At 40.4% G+C, this 20,486-nt stretch overlaps 1 protein-coding gene across 16 annotated transcripts in view; it reads left to right on the top strand.

Annotated features, from left to right (window-relative positions):
- Positions 1 to 251: 251 nt before the first annotated feature.
- Positions 252 to 20,486, top strand: part of ubr5 (ubiquitin protein ligase E3 component n-recognin 5) — a 31,038-nt gene continuing 10,803 nt past the window's right edge. For 3 of the 16 annotated variants that reach the window (XM_037275050.1, XM_037275058.1, XM_037275059.1), the window contains exons 1-34: positions 252 to 493; positions 3,891 to 3,935; positions 4,023 to 4,104; positions 4,435 to 4,511; positions 5,112 to 5,231; positions 5,604 to 5,925; positions 6,145 to 6,304; positions 6,494 to 6,646; positions 8,545 to 8,756; positions 9,528 to 9,644; positions 9,755 to 9,865; positions 10,059 to 10,213; positions 10,711 to 10,828; positions 11,254 to 11,495; positions 11,571 to 11,680; positions 12,335 to 12,447; positions 12,890 to 13,036; positions 13,116 to 13,227; positions 13,330 to 13,484; positions 13,555 to 13,752; positions 13,880 to 14,099; positions 15,022 to 15,148; positions 15,592 to 15,743; positions 16,183 to 16,278; positions 16,702 to 16,828; positions 16,949 to 17,046; positions 17,771 to 17,925; positions 18,023 to 18,114; positions 18,231 to 18,377; positions 18,726 to 18,844; positions 18,928 to 19,054; positions 19,272 to 19,401; positions 19,758 to 19,918; positions 20,143 to 20,382. In XM_037275050.1, coding sequence (XP_037130945.1) covers positions 432 to 493; positions 3,891 to 3,935; positions 4,023 to 4,104; positions 4,435 to 4,511; positions 5,112 to 5,231; positions 5,604 to 5,925; positions 6,145 to 6,304; positions 6,494 to 6,646; positions 8,545 to 8,756; positions 9,528 to 9,644; positions 9,755 to 9,865; positions 10,059 to 10,213; positions 10,711 to 10,828; positions 11,254 to 11,495; positions 11,571 to 11,680; positions 12,335 to 12,447; positions 12,890 to 13,036; positions 13,116 to 13,227; positions 13,330 to 13,484; positions 13,555 to 13,752; positions 13,880 to 14,099; positions 15,022 to 15,148; positions 15,592 to 15,743; positions 16,183 to 16,278; positions 16,702 to 16,828; positions 16,949 to 17,046; positions 17,771 to 17,925; positions 18,023 to 18,114; positions 18,231 to 18,377; positions 18,726 to 18,844; positions 18,928 to 19,054; positions 19,272 to 19,401; positions 19,758 to 19,918; positions 20,143 to 20,382 — 4,802 coding nt within the window. In that variant the 5' untranslated portion in view covers positions 252 to 431. The remainder of the gene's footprint in view (positions 494 to 3,890; positions 3,936 to 4,022; positions 4,105 to 4,434; positions 4,512 to 5,111; positions 5,232 to 5,603; positions 5,926 to 6,144; positions 6,305 to 6,493; positions 6,647 to 8,544; positions 8,757 to 9,527; positions 9,645 to 9,754; positions 9,866 to 10,058; positions 10,214 to 10,710; positions 10,829 to 11,253; positions 11,496 to 11,570; positions 11,681 to 12,334; positions 12,448 to 12,889; positions 13,037 to 13,115; positions 13,228 to 13,329; positions 13,485 to 13,554; positions 13,753 to 13,879; positions 14,100 to 15,021; positions 15,149 to 15,591; positions 15,744 to 16,182; positions 16,279 to 16,701; positions 16,829 to 16,948; positions 17,047 to 17,770; positions 17,926 to 18,022; positions 18,115 to 18,230; positions 18,378 to 18,725; positions 18,845 to 18,927; positions 19,055 to 19,271; positions 19,402 to 19,757; positions 19,919 to 20,142; positions 20,383 to 20,486) is intronic. The other 13 variants (XM_037275052.1, XM_037275061.1, XM_037275065.1 and 10 more) reach the window with 11 other exon arrangements.

The raw sequence follows: 20,486 nt of genomic DNA on the forward strand, positions 1-20,486 counted from the left end.
CAAATGGTAAAAGGGTTCAAATTTGAACCGATCAGTCCTCTGGACCAGAACAGGAGAGATCAGAACAGCATCGTAAGGACAAGCTGGATAGAAAATGGCTGTATGGAATGGCTTCTAAAGTAATATTATTTTTGGACGTAGAATAGTGAGGGGCTTTTAGTACTGAATCCAATCCCGTTAACAGCAGTGTAACACGTTTCCTGTTTGGTGCTCGCGCTCCAACCAGCAGGGCGCGTGCATGTTCTCTCATCAACACACACACAAGAAGCTTGCTAGAGTTAAGATGGCGGCATGTTGGTGAGGAGGCTGTGCTCTAAACTCGAGTTTTCTCACCATTAAACGATTCCTATGAATCCGAAAATAGACAGTAGTCGAAAGAACAACAACTACCATATCTTTCGCACGCCTGGGTGTGATTTAGGATTGCCCCCATGACATCTATACACTTCGTGGTTCACCCGTTGCCCGGGACTGAGGATCAGCTCAATGACAGGTATTTTGTCGTGGCCCTTGGGAAATAATTCTATACCGTCTATTTTAGCGGCTTATGTTATATAGTGTTGGGGTTACGCTTTGTGAACGCTTGACGCTGTCATGTGTGGCAATGATTCCCCAAATAAGTAAAACGCCCCATTACTGTAGCGGCGAGACTAGGCCTGGTATTCCGAACAATCCTCATAGCTTTTTGCTCTATCTATACAAGCGGTATGCCAGTCCGCCGCCAGCTGCTTGCTAACCCGTTTACCTTACGTTAGCGAGCACGGAAAGGGCTAACGCTAGCTGCCTGCATCTCTGGAAGGATTGGCTCGCAGTCAAAGTTGAGATGGACAATGCGGGTTGGGGGATGGGGTAAAAGAAAAAAGAGGTCGAATAAAGCTCGTTAAACACGTCCTTATCCAGAATGCACCACATTTACCTCTACATTACACCCGATCCATTTTGACGGGTTACAAGATTTCTATTGTGCGTGTCTTCACTGTCTTGTCGATAATCCACATCAATGAAGAAGCTAACGTTAGGCTAGTCAGCTCAAGGCTAATGCTAACAAGGTTCCACACTTCCACGCTTTTGTCAACGCGAGACATTTCCATTTCAGGGGCTTTCCTGACGTATGGGGGGTGGTGGTTCGGGCGATCGTTAGCCTTCGTCCTTCGTGTCCTTATTTTTTTTCTATGACCCGAGTTTTAAACATTCTCAAACGCTTATTGTATGTAGCGAAGTGATTTCACGGCACCCAAGACCGAAGAGATAATCTTGTGTAATATGTTTGTTCGCTACCAAAGTCTATTCATTTCAACTAGTGACACTATTTTGTTTCGGTGTTTGCTATTCTACCAACTGGCTAATATATTAATAGTGAATTATACTGCACATGATAGCCTATTCGAGGAAATGACATACTCATGGTTGCATCATAGTACTTCGAGACCTTTACCGTACAATGAAAATTACATTTGGCTCGTAGCAAATGTCAAACCTTAGCTGATGATGAATTGATTTATAAACCCAATGGGGTATTGCTCATCTTTGCTACTCTGGAGACAAAAATGTATGTTTTTTAGACTGGGGGCACTCGAATAAAAACATAAAAGTGGTTTTAATTTAGTGTAAAATAGATAATAGCTAAAGTACATGAATGAAACAAAACACACTGCCCAGTATTAGGGACGTCCTAATTACATCTTTTTTTGCACACGAGCACGAGTTCTCTGATTTTGAGGAGCTGTCGATACCATGTCCCGATCCGATACCTCGGCAATGAGGGGAAAAAGACCATAGAGGTTATTTTAATTTATCCCAACACGAAACCTAATTTATGGCTTGAGCAGTTGCTTAAACCAAGTAAAACATTTAAATCCTTTGGGTTTTTTTGCACATATGTTTATGTGGTGTATTAAATTAGTTGCTTCAAGCTACACGCAGCTTCATTCTTTCTGCCACACGAAATGCTCAATTTAAACCCATTGCAAGTTGCCATTGCATTGACTCCACTTTCCACATTAAAATATTTCCATACTGCAGACAATATCGTTGTTACATCACACAGTATGTATTTGTTCTTTTGGCAATGTCCGTTCACCTCTGGGTTATTTTGTTGTGTTTTTGGCTCCTATAAAATATAAACAAACAAAAACAAAAACATTTGTAAACGCTCAATCTTTTCCCCTGATTAAGATTAGCTGAAAATGACGTGATCAGGCCTGATTATGTGATTGATAACGGGACATTTCTGTCTAGCGTTAGAGCTCGTACCTACTCCCAAAGTCTATTTGAGTTGACAGCAATCAATTACGTTCACGCTTTTCTGAAGAACTCATCATAGTCCGACAAATGAAAATTCCAATTGTATAATTTACATAGCACCTCATTCACACCATCCTTGTGCCAAGTGCTTTAATAATAAATTTTGATATGACAATCTTTGTAATACTTTTCCTCTTTAGGTCAGTATAGCTGGCTTTTATTCACTAGGATCACCCTCTATATCTATGTCAACGGTAGACACCCCCTTTTTTTTCTTTCTTTTGCTAACCTAGCTGGACAGAGTTTGTCTCTGTGCCCTAGCGTTCAAATTTGCAACCTCCTTTTGTTTTATGCTATGACGGTGTGAGAGGTGGGTTTCACTTACTATGCTGGTTTACAGTTAATTTAATGCTCATTAAGCTGTCCGTATTTTGAAAACTCTTTCTTCCTCGTTATGGCCATATTGATTGTTACAGATATTTAAAAAGAAAAGAATCACGTATGTGTTTGATAAGATGCTACAGACGGTGGCACCGCTGCACACTCCACTCCACTTGGGGTGTCAGCTGATAGTTAGTACTCGAGGCAAATCGAGGACCAAGGTCAGCGGTGTAAAGTGAAATTTCATCGCCAGAATATAATGTCCAATGCTAAGACATCAGTTATCTGCTAATGACAGCTTTATTTGTCAGAGAATAAATGTTATGACGCGAACTGTTGGAATACAAACAGTCATGACTCGTTGAAGTGTAGCTTATGGTGAATGATACCTTGAATCATTTCTATTTCTGTCCTTGAAAATATGTCTTTACAGGAAAATTACATTTGGGTCGAAGCAAATGTCAAATCTTAGCTGATGATAAATTGATTTATAAACCCAATAGGGTATTGCTCATTTTTGCTACTCTGGATGGGAAAAGGGTATTTTTAGACTAGGGGTACTCAAATAAAAACATAAAACAAACATTTTGTTTATCCTTTTTGTTCCACACGCTCTCGTAGTATCGAAGCCAGGGATATTTACCAAACACCATTTAGACTGGATAGGAAAAATTTATATAAGCATTAAGTGGTTGTTTCACTCTCTCATTCCACTTGTTTTATTTTTTTGGATACGAAATGGGGGGAATTCAAAGTTGTTTTGCGGGACTAGAGCAATAAGGTTGTTTTTTACTGCAGAAATGTTTTGCATGTTCTGCCATTTTAGGGTTGCAACAAAGGGGCAAACTTGCTAACGCTCGCATTGTCTTTGGAATGATAAATAGTTTTTCTTTAACAGTTTGTATTGGCAAGGGCCCAACGGACATGAATTTTTAATTACAGACTAATTGGCCAATTAAAATAAATCTAGCATTCATGCACAAAATAGTTCTTGCTTTGTTTCACAGCTGCATGTCTAATATTTGTAAAACCAATCTCCGTCAAAATTATTTTGTTGCCGGCTGTCGGGGAAGGCGTCTTTGTTGTGTTGAAATTTCTAAATATTTTTCTACAAGTGAATTTCTATACAATATGTTAGCAGCGCTGCTGCTTGTGATACAAGTGCTTCAAACTGTAATGCTGCGTGTTGATATTTTTTTTTTGTCTGATTCCACACATCACTGAGCTATCTTTCCTGATCAACTATTGCTGTCTTTTCTTTATAGGCTCCGTGAAGTTTCCGAGAAACTAAACAAATATAGTTTCATTAGGTGGGTTGTTTTTTTTATATTGTAACTTGAACACATTTAATTCTTGTATAATATTGTTAATTGACTTGTTTTTGTGTATAAATGCAGTCATCCACATCTTAACCTCCTGGAGCAGGCCACATTGAAACAATGTGTTGTTGGGCCAAACCATGCTGGGTTTCTTCTAGAGGTAATGCTGTTTTGAGATATTACTTGATACACATTATTAGTTGCCCAATTAAGACATAAAATATATTAAATGTGTGATATCTGATTTGATTTAGCAACACATTCAACTTTGTCCTTATGTCTGTTCCAACTCCCACTTCTACAGTTCTTTGGTTTTCATTCTTGCTTGAAGTTGCCAAAATGATCGCTATTTGTTGGAGAACCATTGGTTCTGGCAGGAGTTATTTGAGGATCTGAAAAGCGTCATTTCACATTTGAAAGTGTACTTCACTACCCAACTTGAAGATCTGCACTTCCCTGCCGCTAATTGTCAAAATAAATCTTATCTTAGGATGGACGTGTGTGTAGAATCAGCTTTGCTGTTCAGCCTGATCGCCTGGAGCTGAGCAAACCGGAGGGCGGTGATGGGTGAGTTTTCTTTTTTTTATTGTTTTATCTCAACTTGGCTTGTATGTTGGAAAATATTTAGAATTTGCTAAGGTTAACAGTTGATAGTTACTTCAACCAGACTTACTGTTCTATTTTTATTTATTTATTTATACTTGCCCAAATGGCTGCAATTTGCCTTAAATAAGCTGTTATTTGGTTTGTGTTGTTCGACAGAGCCACTCTCCTACTTCCCCTTGTTTGCCCTCTGTGCGTTTGGGGTTCTACATTTATCCTTAGAATTCAGTGTCACAAGAGTATTTGACATTTTAAACAAACCGACAAAGTTACATGCAAACAGGCATCGTATATCTTGAAATAGGAGAAAGCCGCCGCAGCCCCAAGGCCCTACCCAAGTAGTTTGAAAAATGTGTGGCATCCAATTCTGATACCCAAGGGTGTTGCCAAGCTAGTCTCCAACATACCCCTTTATTTGAATAGCGTAATACTGTAACAAATGGATCACGAGCCTGTCATTTGCTGTATACCTGGGATAATTTTACTTTCTTTGTAACCAGGTATTAAAAAATCAAGTGGGACACTTCCAGGCTTGTAACCGATTTCCCGTTTTTTTGTTTCCAGTTCAAAGTTGAGCACTGGTTCAGGGACAGGAAGGAGCTCCAGGCCAGGCAGGACGAGTGATCCTCCCTGGTTTCTGTCTGGTTCTGACACACTGGGCAGACTGGCAGGCAACACCCTTGGGTAAGTTCTGGCAGGGTTGTCAGAGACAAACGGTCCAATAAACTTTCAACGTATGGACCGCAGCTCGGTTGTTACAGCTGGATCGTGGTGTATTCCCTTGTCACATTTGCTGCCATACAACTGTTGGAGATTGCTCCAGTATAGCCATCAAAGGGGAACAAAAAGCTGTTCACCAGTCGGCACTGTGTCTTGACACATTGAATTAATTCATGTATTGATGATGATAATTTGCCTCACAAACTCCAGTATTGTTAGATATTAAAATTAATCAACTTGGCCTTTCAAAGAATTAATGTAGGAGTTATAAATCACACATGCATTTCTTTTGTTCTTCTGTGTGTAGTACTTTGACAGTCTCGTTATGTTGTGCAGGAGTCGCTGGAGCTCTGGTGTAAATGGAGGCAGTGGCGGAGCTGGAAGTGGTGGTGCAGCAGGTGGGGGTGGAACAGCTGGGGGTGCCAGTGGGAGTGGAGGGAGTGGAGGAGGGGGTGGAGGAGGAGGAGGAGGTGGAGGAGGGGGCGGAGGTGGAAGTGGCAGTGGAGGCACTTCTGGCAGGTCATCAACGGCAGCTCGTGACTCCCGCCGGCAGACCAGGGTGATCCGCACTGGAAGAGATCGGGGATCAGGTCTTCTTGGTAGCCAGCCTCAACCAGTCATACCAGCCTCAGTCATCCCTGAAGAACTCATATCCCAGGTACAATTAATCTTTCATTCATTTTAAAACATCTCAACCATGTCAGACGGATATTAGTCATTTAAATTGACAGGACAAACAACATATCCTGAAACCTCTCCAAAAAAAGAGACAAATTTGACTTAAATCCTACTTGCCTATTAATCTGGAGCTCACTGTCGTCACTAAATGTGCGATAATCTTGACGACTGCTTATGATGTTCCATTATTTATTTTCAGGCCCAAGTCGTCCTTCAGGGGAAATCGAGGAGCGTGATCATTCGGGAACTCCAGAGAACCAACTTGGACGTCAACCTGGCTGTCAACAACCTGCTGAGCAGAGATGATGAAGATGGAGATGATGGAGATGATACAGCCAGCGAGTCCTACCTCCCTGGAGGTATGTCATTCAATCTTAAAACCGGAGATGGGAACAGAAATGGTTTTATTTCTGCTTATGTTTACGTTTTGTCCCTGGGAAACAACACATTTCACTTATGCAACAATATTGGGGTACATGGAAAGAATTTGAAGATTGTTTTGTCGTGAAAATAATTTTAACCCCCAGTCTTTTTTCCTTTGTTCCAAGCAGAGGACCTGATGTCCTTATTGGATGCAGACATTCACTCAGCCCACCCCAGTGTGATTATTGATGCAGATGCTATGTTCTCTGAGGACATAAGTTACTATGGATACCCCTCTTTTCGGCGATCCTCTCTGTCCCGCCTAGGATCATCCAGAGGTACCTCTATAATGCATTTACAACATTTTAGCACAGGAAAGGTGTTGACAACTCGGCTTCAAATGAGTTAGTTCATCAACCATAAATGGAAATTGAACAAGTGACACGTGTGATACTTCTATCGAAAAGTCTCAAGGCAAACATACTGAAAATGGAAACTAGGGCGTGTCCACAATATATAATTATTTGACATGGTACAAAAAGTAAGGAAGGCTGCTTGCAACTGGTGACGTGTTCCATGCTCAATGAACTATCCTACTAGATATGACTCTTGTAAAACAAAAGGTAAGGAAGGCTGCCTGCAACTGGTCATGCGTTCCATGCTCAATTAAAAATCCTACGAGATATGACTCTTTTAAAACACAATATGTACAGCATATGGCCGGTCAGGTCAACCATTATTGGTAAATGATTGCTGGCTTTAAACGCGGAAACGGATGTACTGTGTGTCCCCGGGTTATCACTTGGATCACTTGCACTATATAACAGGCAGATGCTTTTGATTAATTAATATTTGCATTATTGTTTATAATACACTCAATTTTGGTGGCTCAAACAAACAGGGTCGTAATAGGAACGTGACTAACTATTACAGTCGGGCATTTCAAACCCAAACAGAAATAAAGTCTCTCAATGCAGTACATGTTAAAAGCCACGGATATGTAAATAATATGACCTTTCTATCAATTTATAGAAGCTGACATATATCAAGAAGAGTAATAGGTGTGAAATCACTTTGCTAACAAATGTTTTGGTTCCCTAAGACTTTTGTAAAGTTCTGGATATAAATAGAAATATTAGTTGTCTGTAAAAATGTTAACGTTTTTGTGATCAGTTTTAAAGTGTTTAAAAAAATGTTCAAATGTTTTTTAATGTTATCAAAAACGTTTTAGTTTGTATCCTCTAGTAATTTGTTGAATAGTACATATCAAATGAATTTGAAGTCAAGCTTTCCTCTATTATTTCACCGCTTTTTACTGATGTTAGGTTTTTGCATTGTATCGCTTACATGTCTTGTCTTTTTTTATAAGTCATAAAATACACTAACCGACAAACAGAAATCTTATTACAACAAATATTTTGCAAATGTTAGCAATCCGTGCTACCAGCGCAATAGTTAGTGTAGAGATGTGTAGGGATTTTTAGGGTGTTGACACTATATTTACCTGTCATAATGAGCAGACTCCTCTATTTCTTTCCACATATATCTTGTTACACAGTCAATGTTTACATTCTCAGATTTTCACAAAGCAAATATCAAGACATATTTTGCCACCATATTACTAAGGAACGCTATTGCTTGCAAGCTTAAATCCCAGCAGCATTTCAATTTTCATAACTATTAATTTCATGATATTTCCAACAAATATTGTGATGTAATTGCCCATCCCCTTATGCAAAAGTAATACAATGGCTTGAGCTGAGTTGTTTATTTTTAAATGGCCTGAGCTTAATTATCATCCCCTCGGCCTATTCATCTTGGTCTGTAACATGAATGTTTGGTGTCAAAAGCGATACGTGGTTGGTGTCACGTATATGGTGCATGGCTGCAGTACAAAATATGAGCTCTCTGAGAAAGGCCCGCTATGCCCAACTGCCTAAAAAAATAAATATTTAAGTTCTCAAGTTTATCCTTTAAAAATAAAAAGGCCAAGTCCACTGCATGGTTTCTCTGCCAATCCTTATGTCCTTATCTTCTGGCATTTTTAACATGAGAGCGTGTCAAATGACTCACCTATAACTATAGTCTTTTACCCAATCTTGAGCACTTTAATTTTGATTTGCAATACTGATTCTTAAGGATCTTAAATAGTTCTCTATTCTTAAATTCTGTTGACGGGTCTTTCCCAGAGAGTGGCTTACTTCTATCCCACTGGTGTGACCTTATTGCATACCAGTTCTCCTTCTTCCCTTAGAGCGCGACTCTGAGCTGTTGCGTGAACGCGAGTCTGTGTTGAGATTACGTGAGCGCCGATGGCTGGATGGTGCCTCGTTCGACACGGAGAGAGGATCCACTAGCCGTGATGGAGAACCCTGCTTGGACAAGAAGAGCATCCCAGTTCAGAGCCCCGTTTCCCTTGGAGAGGAGCTGCAATGGTGGCCTGACAAGGTAGGAGGAGCGCACACAATTATTTGTGTTGTGCCCGTAATATGATATTTCATACGATGACTCTAACCCAAGGCGGTTTTTATCGCCATTTCATGACCATCAGTTATTGGCACAGTTACATCTCTAATATGGTCCGACATTCTATGAACAATAATTATTGGCACATTTTTACCCCTTTTCTCTTTTTCCGTGTTTACCTCTTTTCCCCCCCTGCCTTTTTATTGTAAGTATTAAGAACAGTTGCAAATATAACATCCATGTTTAATGTTTTCAGTGATGTAGCATTAGTATTGTTTGTTTTTTAGTAGGGAAGTAACAATAACCAGACATTACAATATTATGAAGGTAAACAATGTTACTTGAAGGCATCTCATTGTTGTATTTATTTTAATTCATCCTTGAGTCTTTACTTGGACACACTCACTTTGGTGTTAATTATATTTTAATTGATATTTTATTCGTGTTTTTTTGTTTGAATTATGTTTTATAAAAAAGAAAACGAGAAAAAAAACGAGTATACTGTTATCGGGATACAAAATGTTGTCCCTATTTGCTTAGCTCTAGTGTAGCAATAATGATTATGATGTCATAGTGTCACAAAATTGCTTGTGTCAGCAGAGACACCCTGCGGACATTTTGAGATTAATCCATTGTAGAATGAGGCTTTTTTTAAAAAAACAATTTCAGATAAAAGGTCATAACATGCTTGTTCTAAATGAAATGGTAAAAATGTATGTGCATTCTAACATTGTGTTCCCCCCCCCCCTTCAGGATGGTGTGAAATTTGTCAGCATTGGGGCCATGTTCTCTGAGTTGGTGGCTGTCAGCTCTAAGGGAGAACTTTATCAATGGAAATGGAATGAACCAGAGCCCTACAGGAATGCCCAGGTCAGCAATTGAACATAATTTCACAATGCTCGATCACAGGAAATACATTTGTGACATGCTTTGAACGTACTTAAACGTATGAAATCACTATCACCCATTTTTCTCATCAGAACCCTTCCATTCATCATCCACGTGTGTCTTTCCTGGGGCTGGCCAACGAGAGGATCACCTTATTGTCAGCCAATAGTATCAGAGCCACTGTAGCAACAGAGACCAACAAGGTATACACATACACCCAAATCTCGATTTTTACTTGCTTCGATCCTACGCGACTTTCTAACGTGGTCTGGTCATCGACCCCATTCGAGGTTCAGGTGTATGGCTTTTTAAAATATGGACCTATTAAGTGGCTTACTGTGTTCAATTGCATACAGTAAGAAATTCATAAATCCTTCCTTTTTGTGTGTTGTATAGGTGGCAACTTGGGTTGATGACACACTAAGTACAGTTGCCGCTAAGCTTGAGCACACTGCCCAAGCTTTTCCTGAACTTCAGGGAGAGCGAATGGTGTCCCTCTACTGCTGTGCACTCTACACTTGTGCACAGTTAGAGAATGGCCTCTACTGGTGGTGAGAACACCTTACCTTTTAATATACAGTCATATTAAAGCGAAAGTCAAGACATTTTCTTTGCTGGAATATGTTCTCTGTTCCCCAACTAGTGTAAACACTGTATTCAGAATCCTACTATGCTTGTGGAATAAAAATTTTTTAGACTAATCCACCCATTTTCAACCATTCAAGGAGGCTGACAAGCACGTCCCCCCCTCCCCCCCCAACTGTCGACTGGCTCAGCTTGCTAAATGCCATGGCTTACCTCTTTTCTTGGGGTTTGATCTCGTAGACTTGCGGCGTGGCAATGGTGTGACGTCTCCATGAAATATTTTCACACATCAGACGGAGGGTGCATTTAATATGGACACTTACTGGGAAAAACAAAATCTGATTTCACCCAAAAATCCAAATTGAGCATTAAGAACTGCAATGAAAAATGTCCTTAGGATTTTCCTGCTTGTATAGGAATTGAAGTAAGGCCTAAATATTGGTGGTGTGTCATCTGTTTGCAGGGGTGTTGTGCCTTTTAGTCAACGGAAGAAAATGCTTGAAAAGGCCAGGGCCAAGAATAAAAAGCCAAAGTCTAGTGCTGGCATTTCCTCAATACCCAACATCACTGTGGGAACCCAAGTAAGATCTTGTTTTATTGATATTGTTATTCTTGTTATGACTCTGCTGCAGTCCACATAGAATTTTATTGAATACATATTACTTATGTTGGAAATTCAGTAGCTATCTCTGCCTTGATGTCTAGATCAGTTTGAAGAAAAGGCATACTTTTCACACTTCACAGTCACATTATACCATCAATTATTTTAGGCCAACCATTCTATGAACTGCCACGTATTGAGATCTCCATCCTTTGGGTATTGTACCTCTGGTTATAACCCCGTCATAATCATGCCAAAAAGTTGTACAATTTATGATTGAGTTTTTTTTTTTTACTTTGGTGGATACGCAAAAAAATTGCAAGTTATTGAACTGGAACTGGAGTGCTTGTTTTAATATATTAATTGTTACAACTAGAACATTTTTTTTTTTTTATCTTTCTTTAGGTATGCCTGAGGAATAACCCTCTCTACCATGCTGGGGCAGTGGCCTTTTCAGTAAATGCAGGGATTCCCAAAGTTGGTGTCCTATTGGAGTCTGTGTGGAACATGAATGACAGCTGCAGGTTTCAGCTGCGCTCGCCAGAGAGCCTAAAGAACATGGAGAAGACCACTAAAACCCAAGAAACAAAGTCAGTTTCATTGTATCCCCCATTTTACAGCAAACAAACGCAAATTTGTTTTGACCTGTGAGTGTCTGTAAGTTATAGGAATAAAATAAATCACCTAGATTCAATGAATCTAACAGTTATTATTCCCATTAGGCCTGAAAGCAAGTCAGAGTTGGTGAAGACTGAGATGGGCCCGCCTCCTTCCCCAGCTTCCACATGCAGCGATACCTCGTCCATCGCAAGCAGTGCTTCACTGCCATACAGTATGCATCTCCCGATTGACCTCAGCTTTTTCTCGAGTTGTCATTTTTTGGCTTCTTTCCCTGACTTCCAGCCTCCGCATCCGTCTCACTGTGTTCTCACATGACTTTGAAACAGGTGGTGCATGGGTTTTCATCAGCTTCTTGTTTTCCAAATTTACCGCTGGCTCTTACTCTTCAGTAGTGTGTATGTATGTATGTATACCTGTGTATGAATCATTAAGAAAGAAAATGCTGGTGCCCCGGTATTCGCATGGCATAGCAAGTTTTTGCGAATAACTGACACTCCCCTAAAAATTATGATCATGAGCTCTAGTAATATAGATAAACCATAAACATACAACAGTTTGATCCAAACCCACTCTTCTTAAATATAGTACAGTAAATATACAGAAGTAGCTTAAAATGATTCAACTACTGTCGTATGAAAGTCCCAGGGGAAACACACTTTCATTTACCATAAAATAATTTACTTCATGGGAAATACATTTTTCCCCCGGACCGTAATATATATATTGTATTTAATCAACATTACCAGTCAGTCATTGCATAATTACACTCCCCTGTAAAAAAAGATTAAAAAAATCATCACAGATAATAATGTCTTGTTTAAATTTGCTGCATGCGCTAAAATTTATTATTGTGTAAAACTTGCAGAGCGAAGGCGCTCCACCCCAGCCCCAAAGGAAGAGGAAAAAGTGAATGAAGAACAATGGCCTCTTCGTGAGGTGGTGTTTGTAGAAGATGTTAAAAACGTCCCTGTGGGAAAGGTCAGTACATAAAAGGTTGTGATGTATTGAATGTTTTGCATGTACAGTGTGCATCCGGGAAGTATTCACAGCACATTGCAGCATTATTCTACCATGGATTCAATGTATCGAGATTAAATGGAAACAATTAAATCAAAATTCTACACACACTAGAATCTTGACCGAAGCTGCCTCAAGATTGGTGTGCCAAACCTGTGGTATCATCAAAACAACTTAGGGCTGTTAAATATTTTGGGCAATCGCTGTGAATACTTGAAATTAAATATTTTCCTTGTCATAATGGGTGTGTTTGTAGAAGTAAGCCGCTGTAGTGTAAATAGTTTTCAAGATGGACTGTAATAGCAAGTACCTTAAGAGATCAGTTGTCTTTGGGCTATCCATGGTTCTACACAATGAAGGCCCATTTGAACACATTTCTATTCTATTCTCACCTGGTGCCTAGGTGCTGAAAGTAGATGGTGCATATGTTGCGGTGAAGTTTCCAGGGACAACTAGCAGTGTGAGCAACCAGAGCACTACTGCCCCCCCGGACTCTGACCCATCTTCATTGCTCCAGGACTGTAGGCTCCTCAGAATAGATGAGCTGCAGGTAAGAACAACACTCAAATCTGACTCTTTCCATTCAATGTCAAGTGAAATATTTAATGTCATTTGGTTTGTCTTGGCAGGTGGTCAAAACTGGGGGAACTCCAAAGGTTCCTGACTGTTTTCAGCGCACACCCAAAAAGCTCTGTATCCCAGAAAAGGCAGAGATCCTGGCTGTTAATGTTGATTCCAAAGGTTTGTCATTTGTTTATGTACTAGCATCCAAGTAATTCAAATTGTGCTTGTTTAATGCAAGAGAGAAAATTCCTTTCAGTAAAACATATTGCCGTCTTGCAGGAGTCCATGCAGTACTCAAAACTGGAAATTGGGTTAGGTACTGTATCTTTGACTTGGCCACTGGCAAAGCTGAGCAGGAGAATAACTTTCCGACGAGCAACATGGCTTTCCTAGGACAGAATGAGCGTAATGTGGCCATCTTTACTGCAGGACAGGTAAAATGGTGTACCCAAAGGATTACATGCCTTTTTATAGATTGATCATGTGAAATCATTTTCCCTGTAGGAATCTCCCATTATTCTTCGAGATGGAAATGGCACCATTTACCCAATGGCCAAAGACTGCACGGGTGGAATTCGGGATCCCGATTGGCTCGATCTGCCACCTATAAATAGTCTGGGAATGGGTGTGCACTCTCTTGCCAATCTGCCCTCGAACTCCACCATTAAAAAGAAAGCTGCTATTATCATTATGGCTGTTGAGGTAAATGAGATTTCACATTTAGCTCTGCAATATTCCGTTTTTCTTAGAAGCCAGCTGCTTTTCACTTGGTCTTTGTTTTAAAGTTTTGCCATTCAATGTGTGATAACCTTCTCCATTTCTTATTTAGAAGCAGACGCTGATGCAACATGTTTTGCGATGTGACTATGAAGCATGTCGGCAGTATCTGGTGAACCTTGAACAGGCCTTTCTGTTGGATCAGGGCAGCCATGCCCTCAGTGCACTACTTGGCCACCGTTGTGATGGAAATCGCAACATTCTGCATGCTGCTGTATCTGTATGCTTCCCTGTTAGTAACAAGGAAACCAAAGAAGAGGAGGGTAAGCCTGGTGTGTTATGCATGCATCGTCAAGTTGACTTTAATAGCCTGCATCAATTTCAACTCGACTAATTGCTGTTCACATTTTTGGCTTGTCGTCTTCCAATTGGCCAACTCCCAGAAGACTTTTGACTTAACCAACTGCCACTGTCACAAGATTGTAACGCTCTGTAGAGCAACAAAATGTCTATTCAACAAGACTTCCAGTCTTCATTCATTTGTGTGGGCCCAAGAGTATGAATATAGGCTGGTGGTGGATAAGAATAGCGGTTAGCCCCGCTTGTGTCAGCTATTTTGATCGACCCTAGTATTAAAGAATGCCTTCAAAGGAAGAATTGTGCTCAAAAGGATCTGGGAGTCACTTGGCAATGATGCAGCTGGTTGACATTTGCGCTTTCTTTTACGCCTCAGTGACAGCTAGTGATGGGCAATACAGCAGTTGTATCAGTCACGTGACTTTTTCCTAAAGCTATAACCACACCAACGTGGGCTGCTATGAGATTGGCACACGTGCCCACCCCATCAGTGTTCGGACGCATCGCAATTGGCCACATATTATTGGACATAATCTGTCATCGAAGCCTCACTTTTATGATTACAATTTTGTCGACTGCTTGCCAACCCCCCCCCCCCCCCCTTTTTTTTTCTTTGTCATCCGATTGCACATGGAATCATGCATGTATTAATGCTCCCGCTAACACGGTCTCATTACATCAGACTTGATCGTTGAAAGTCACTCCTTTTAGAGTGATTATGAAAAGATCTTATTGGGTGTATGTATTTGTGGTATATAGCCTATTGTGGCATTTGGATACATTCATGTTTAGAACATTTTCCAAGGACTTTTGTTCCTTTGAGTGAGCATCCCATTATTTCAATGGCTTGCTTTCTTCTGCTTCACATACTAATGCTAAATAATCATTATTTTTCAGAGGCTGAAAGGTCAGAACGAAACACATTTGCAGAGCGCTTATCTGCTGTAGAGGCTATTGCAAATGCCATCTCTGTTGTCTCCAGCAACAGCTCTGGAAATAGGACTGGCTCCTCTAGTAGTAGAGGGTAAGTGTTCGATTGTTCAAAGGGGAAAAAAAAAAGCATGTCACAGCATTTCAGTCTGACTCAAGTCTGGACTTTGACTTTAACCACTCCAAAACAGTCTCTTTTTGGATGATTGGCCTGCTGCAGAAAACTAGCATGTTTCATCTTAAGATCGTGAGCTCATGGCCAAACATTGGCCCTCAGTTTTCTGGTCCAAAGTGGAATTTGTGGTTCCATCATTCACAGCAACTCCTCTCGGTCCTAAATCCCTGAATAAGAGAGGGAAATACTTTAACTGCCCTTTAATGTGTAATTGGGTTATTTTTGTCTGATTCTTAAAGTTGGGAAACTATGCAACAAAGTCAGAGTTTGAGAAAAGTCAGAATTTGAGAAAATCTGTGTTTGAAGCCATTAGACTGTGTAAAGTTTAAATCTTAGATGATAGCAACGTGTCTTGTCTTCAGGCTTCGGCTGAGAGAAATGATGCGGCGCTCCCTCAGGGCTGCCGGCCTTGGCCGTCATGAGTCTGGTCCATCCTCCAGTGACCACCAGGACCCTGTGTCGCCACCAATTGCTCCACCAAGTTGGGTCCCTGATCCGCCGCCCATGGACCCTGGTGAGTGTGTTAAATAATAAAAGGTCACAAAGTACTACAACGTGCTTTATTTAATTTTGACTTGGTGTGGATTGAAACGTCCAATATATTTTCATTTGTCTCTCGACTCTAAGTTGAATGATTGGTCAGCTTAACAAACATCATTACAAACGGACAACAGATTGTAACCACTTGCCGAATTTGACAACAAAGAGGAATGTACATAGGGAATAATGCAGGGCATCTATCGATATCATCTATATCTAACTAGCCTTTTTTTCCATGTTATAGTCCTAATACTGTTTTACAATAATACTTGTGCTGGGCTTGGTTTTTAGTGTACGAGAGCGTGCAGTTACATTATTTTATGCTTTGGGACATTACAGAATTGACCCCATACATTCTGAATGAGGTTAAATATATTATTTTAGTCATGAAGTGATCCATCTTGTCTCTACAGAGGGTGACATTGACTTCATTTTAGCACCACCTATGGGTTCACTAACCACAGCCTCCACTGGGACCAGCCAGGGCCCGAGCACTTCTACCATACCAGGTCACTAAAGGCGCTTTTCCATTACCCTCGCTCCACACCGTAACGGCCTGGGTTGCCCCCGGATGTTTGCTTTTTCATGAGACTTTTTCATACAAATTGATTTTTCATCTCTATTTATCAAAGTCTCCATGCATTTAATGAACTTTACTTTGCAATGTCGCCATACCATGGAATGACTTCATATTTTGAATCACTCCAACAACAATGGCTGAAGTTTAACCAAACTTATGATTGGTTGGTGTAATGATACTTTTTTTTTTTTTTTTTTTTTTGCAAAGTCCTGTTGAGGCCCTTCTATAAGGCAGCCTATAGTGCCGAAATGGTGCGACCAGAGTGATTGTAAAATAATGAATGTAAAAATGTATTGTCACCCCTTCTGTCCTACTGATTCTCTCGATGTGTATCACCCCCTATCAATTTTAGCAGGACCATCCACAGAGCCATCTGTTATTGAATCGAAGGACAGGAAGGCCAATGCCCATCTTATACTGAAGCTGATGTGTGACAGTGTTGTTCTAAGACCACATCTGCGTGAACTACTGTCTGCCAAGTATGGTTCTTTACATTTATAGACATAATAATAGTAAAATACTTTTTGTTGTGCTGAGCAGATTTTGAGGTCATATGAACAGTTTTGCTTTATTTCAATTGTTTTGATTTCCTTTTAAAGGGATGCACGTGGAATGACCCCCTTCATGCTGGCAGTCAGTGGAAGGGCCTACCCAGCAGCCATTACTGTTTTGGAGGCAGCACAAAAAATGGCCAAAGGTAAGTTAAAGACTTTGCGAAGAGACCAAAAAAATGTCATGAAAAAGTTGACACAATGCAGAGAAGAATATTCTTAAAAAGGTAATCAGAGGGCCACTCGGTGTTTGGCCCGGGCCGCCAGTTGTACATCCCTGTACTAGCCACTAGTAGCAGACCAGTTCGCAGTAAAGACGCCCAACTTGCCTCCAGCTTGCTCCTTGTGTGGCATAATACCTCAGGGGAGGTACATTTTTGAACTTATAGTTATGCTGTACAGTACACTGGCTCGATGGCTTCCTGCACTCTGTAGTATGAGAAATATATAAGTATCGTACTGAAAGTGAAAAAGTCGGGACACCATCCCTACTTAGTTGCAATTTGAATAGATTTCATAATGACACAAATTGGTTGAAACTATATTGCTCTTTTTAATTCCTATTAAATCTTTTTTCACTCCTTAACCCCACTATGTGCAACAAACTGTTCTTGCTCATTTTCTATTTGCATTACTGTATCCCAATGGGGCAAGCTAGTTTCCAACAGACATTATTTCCCCCTCTTAGTACTGCTTCAGTACTCCAGGGAGGGATTATCTTTTGATCATGTCAGCTGTTGTTGGTAAAATAAAAACCGACTGCTTGTCTGTAAATTGAGAATCTAGACTTATTTTTTTCCTGCTTAGTAACTGGCATAATTTTTTCAATTGCTTTGTTTTTTGTGCTTGAATGTTTTAAATCCACTGTAGGCGACCCAGGCATTGCAGAAAAGGAGGACTCAGACTCTGTTTTCATGGAAATGATTTGCCCCCTGGGAACTAACCCTGACGATTCCCCCCTTTATGTCCTCTGCTGCAATGACACATGCAGTTTTACTTGGACTGGAGCCGAGCACATTAATCAGGTCAGCCCTCACACTGAACTGATGGACAAGATCTATGCAAATAATTAAATGACTTGAATTTTGAACACAAGCTGTCTCTGACTCATATTATATATAGGACATTTTTGAGTGTCGGACGTGCGGGTTACTTGAGTCTCTTTGCTGCTGCACTGAGTGTGCCAGAGTGTGTCACAAAGGACACGACTGCAAGTAAGTATTGAGTAACTTCTTTTTTTTTTTTTTTTTTTTTTTAAATCTTTGTAGATTTCTCACGTGTTTATAATTCACACCACACGTTGGATAATAATATTGTATTGTTATGACAGGCTCAAAAGGACCTCTCCCACGGCATATTGTGATTGCTGGGAGAAATGCAAGTGTAAAACACTGATTGCTGGACAAAAGGCTGCTCGCCTGGATTTGCTGTACAGGTTGCTCACTACCACTAATTTAGTTACTGCACCAAACAGCAGGTAAGTGATATATTCCCAAAAACGGACTGACTTACTCACACATGTATACAGCTAAAGCTAAATTTTACGTGGACTTTGGCGTCCAGAATATGGGAATCGTGTTAAACCTGAAAGCGCGTTGTATGGAAAGTCTTGTTTTTTTAAACAACTAGCACTAAGGTTTACTCACTAGTCATTTAGTGTCATACGGTCCTTAGCTCGTCCATTTAAGATAGTACTTGGAAATGTATTTACGGCGAAAAAAATTGGGGTCCATGACCAAACTGCTTTAGACAGAAAGTCGTGTAGAATCGAAGCGTGTACAATCGAGCTTCACCTGTATTTGTCTTGTTTTATTTCCATTTCTAGGGGTGAGCATATATTACTGTTCCTAGTGCAAACTGTTGCCAGGCAAAGTGTTGAGCACTGTCAATACAGGCCACCGCGCATCAGAGAGGACAGAAATCGCAAGGCAGCAAGTGCAGATGGTAGGTTCGCCATAAGCTTCCTGTTTTACCTGAGTCTCCTCATATCTATGCAGTATGAAAGTGTTTCCTTTTCCCCATTTGAGATTCTGATATGCCAGATCATGACCTGGAGCCTCCTCGATTTGCTCAATTGGCTCTGGAGAGAGTTCTGCAGGACTGGAATGCCCTTAAGTCCATGATCATGTTTGGTTCGCAAGAGAACAAAGACCCGTAAGTAGCAGTCCTATTCACTTACAGCAATACATTATGAAAAAAATGTAGGCGATAAATGAATATTTTTGCCATTTTGCCCTGGACTGAAACCTTCAAGTGACTGAGATTGGTCTCACATGGCCTATGGGCTCAGCATGCAAATGTCACATACTTGTTTTATGGGTTTGGTCACAAGTTGTTTGCTAATTGAATATTTTCCTGTTTTTGTTGTTAGTCTTAGCGCCAGCAGCAGAATTGCCCATCTCCTTCCTGAAGAGCAGGTCTATTTGAATCAGCAGAGTGGCACCATTCGTCTTGACTGTTTTACCCACTGCCTCATCGTCAAGTGTGCTCCTGACATCACTGTAAGTACACGCTGCACCATATTATTGCACCGTAAAATGTATTTGCTTTATCCAGCTCTTAAACATTCAGTATTAACCAACATGTTAAAGCTTGCATAATCAAGTACGCACCCGAGTGATCACCTATTCTTATACATTTGCTCATTACTTGAGGTTTGTTCCCACCTCCACCATGAATGTGTTGACTAAGATTCTGGATACAGTCCACTTTATCAAATCATGCCTGAGGACCTTACAACAATTTCTCCCAGCCATGTTACTTAGTGAAAAGCGAATGATTTTGTGAACCATTGACTATAACAATCAAATACATTTCTGAAAGCGGCACAGTATTCATTGTCTTTTCCTTGTTTCAGTTCATAGACACTTTACTTGGCACACTGGTGAAGGAGCTCCAGAACAAGTACACTCCTGGTCGAAGAGAGGAGGCGGTCAATGTCACGAGGAGATTTCTACGCTCTGTATCACGAGTATTTGTAATTCTCAGTGTGGAGATGGCCTCATCCAAGAAGAAAAAGTAAGGCCTCCACATATAAGCGAGGGAGCAATTTTTATTGATTTGATTGATTGTTAATGCTACAACAGACCGAGGATGAATTTCTATACCATGGATTTCACTTATTGTGGGGGTATTCTGGAACTTGCGGTGGAGGTGGATTTACTGCATAAATGTTTACTCAAGGTTGTTAATGAGATATCCCTCTGATATTTGTAACCCCAATTTTTTTTTCTTTTTTTCAGCAACTTCATCCCCCAACCGATTGGTAAATGCCGTCGTGTTTTCCAAGCGCTTCTACCCTATGCTGTAGAGGAACTCTGTAATGTGGCAGAGTCACTAATTGTTCCAGTGCGAATGGGCATCGCAAGACCTACAGCCCCATTTACTTTGGCTAGTACAAGTATTGATGCCGTCCAGGGCAGTGAGGAGCTGTTTTCTGTTGAACCACTTCCTCCGAGACCTTCACCCGATCAATCTAGCAAGTGTGTTGATTTTGTTTTTCTCCACTGTGTCTTAAATGAACTTGCAAGCAAACTTTTTATTTTTTATATGTAACTTAATAAAAAAAAAAAGATGACAGAAATCC

This window comes from Syngnathus acus, chromosome 16 (assembly GCF_901709675.1).
Source record: "Syngnathus acus chromosome 16, fSynAcu1.2, whole genome shotgun sequence".
In the NCBI taxonomy this organism is placed as follows: domain Eukaryota; kingdom Metazoa; phylum Chordata; class Actinopteri; order Syngnathiformes; family Syngnathidae; genus Syngnathus; species Syngnathus acus.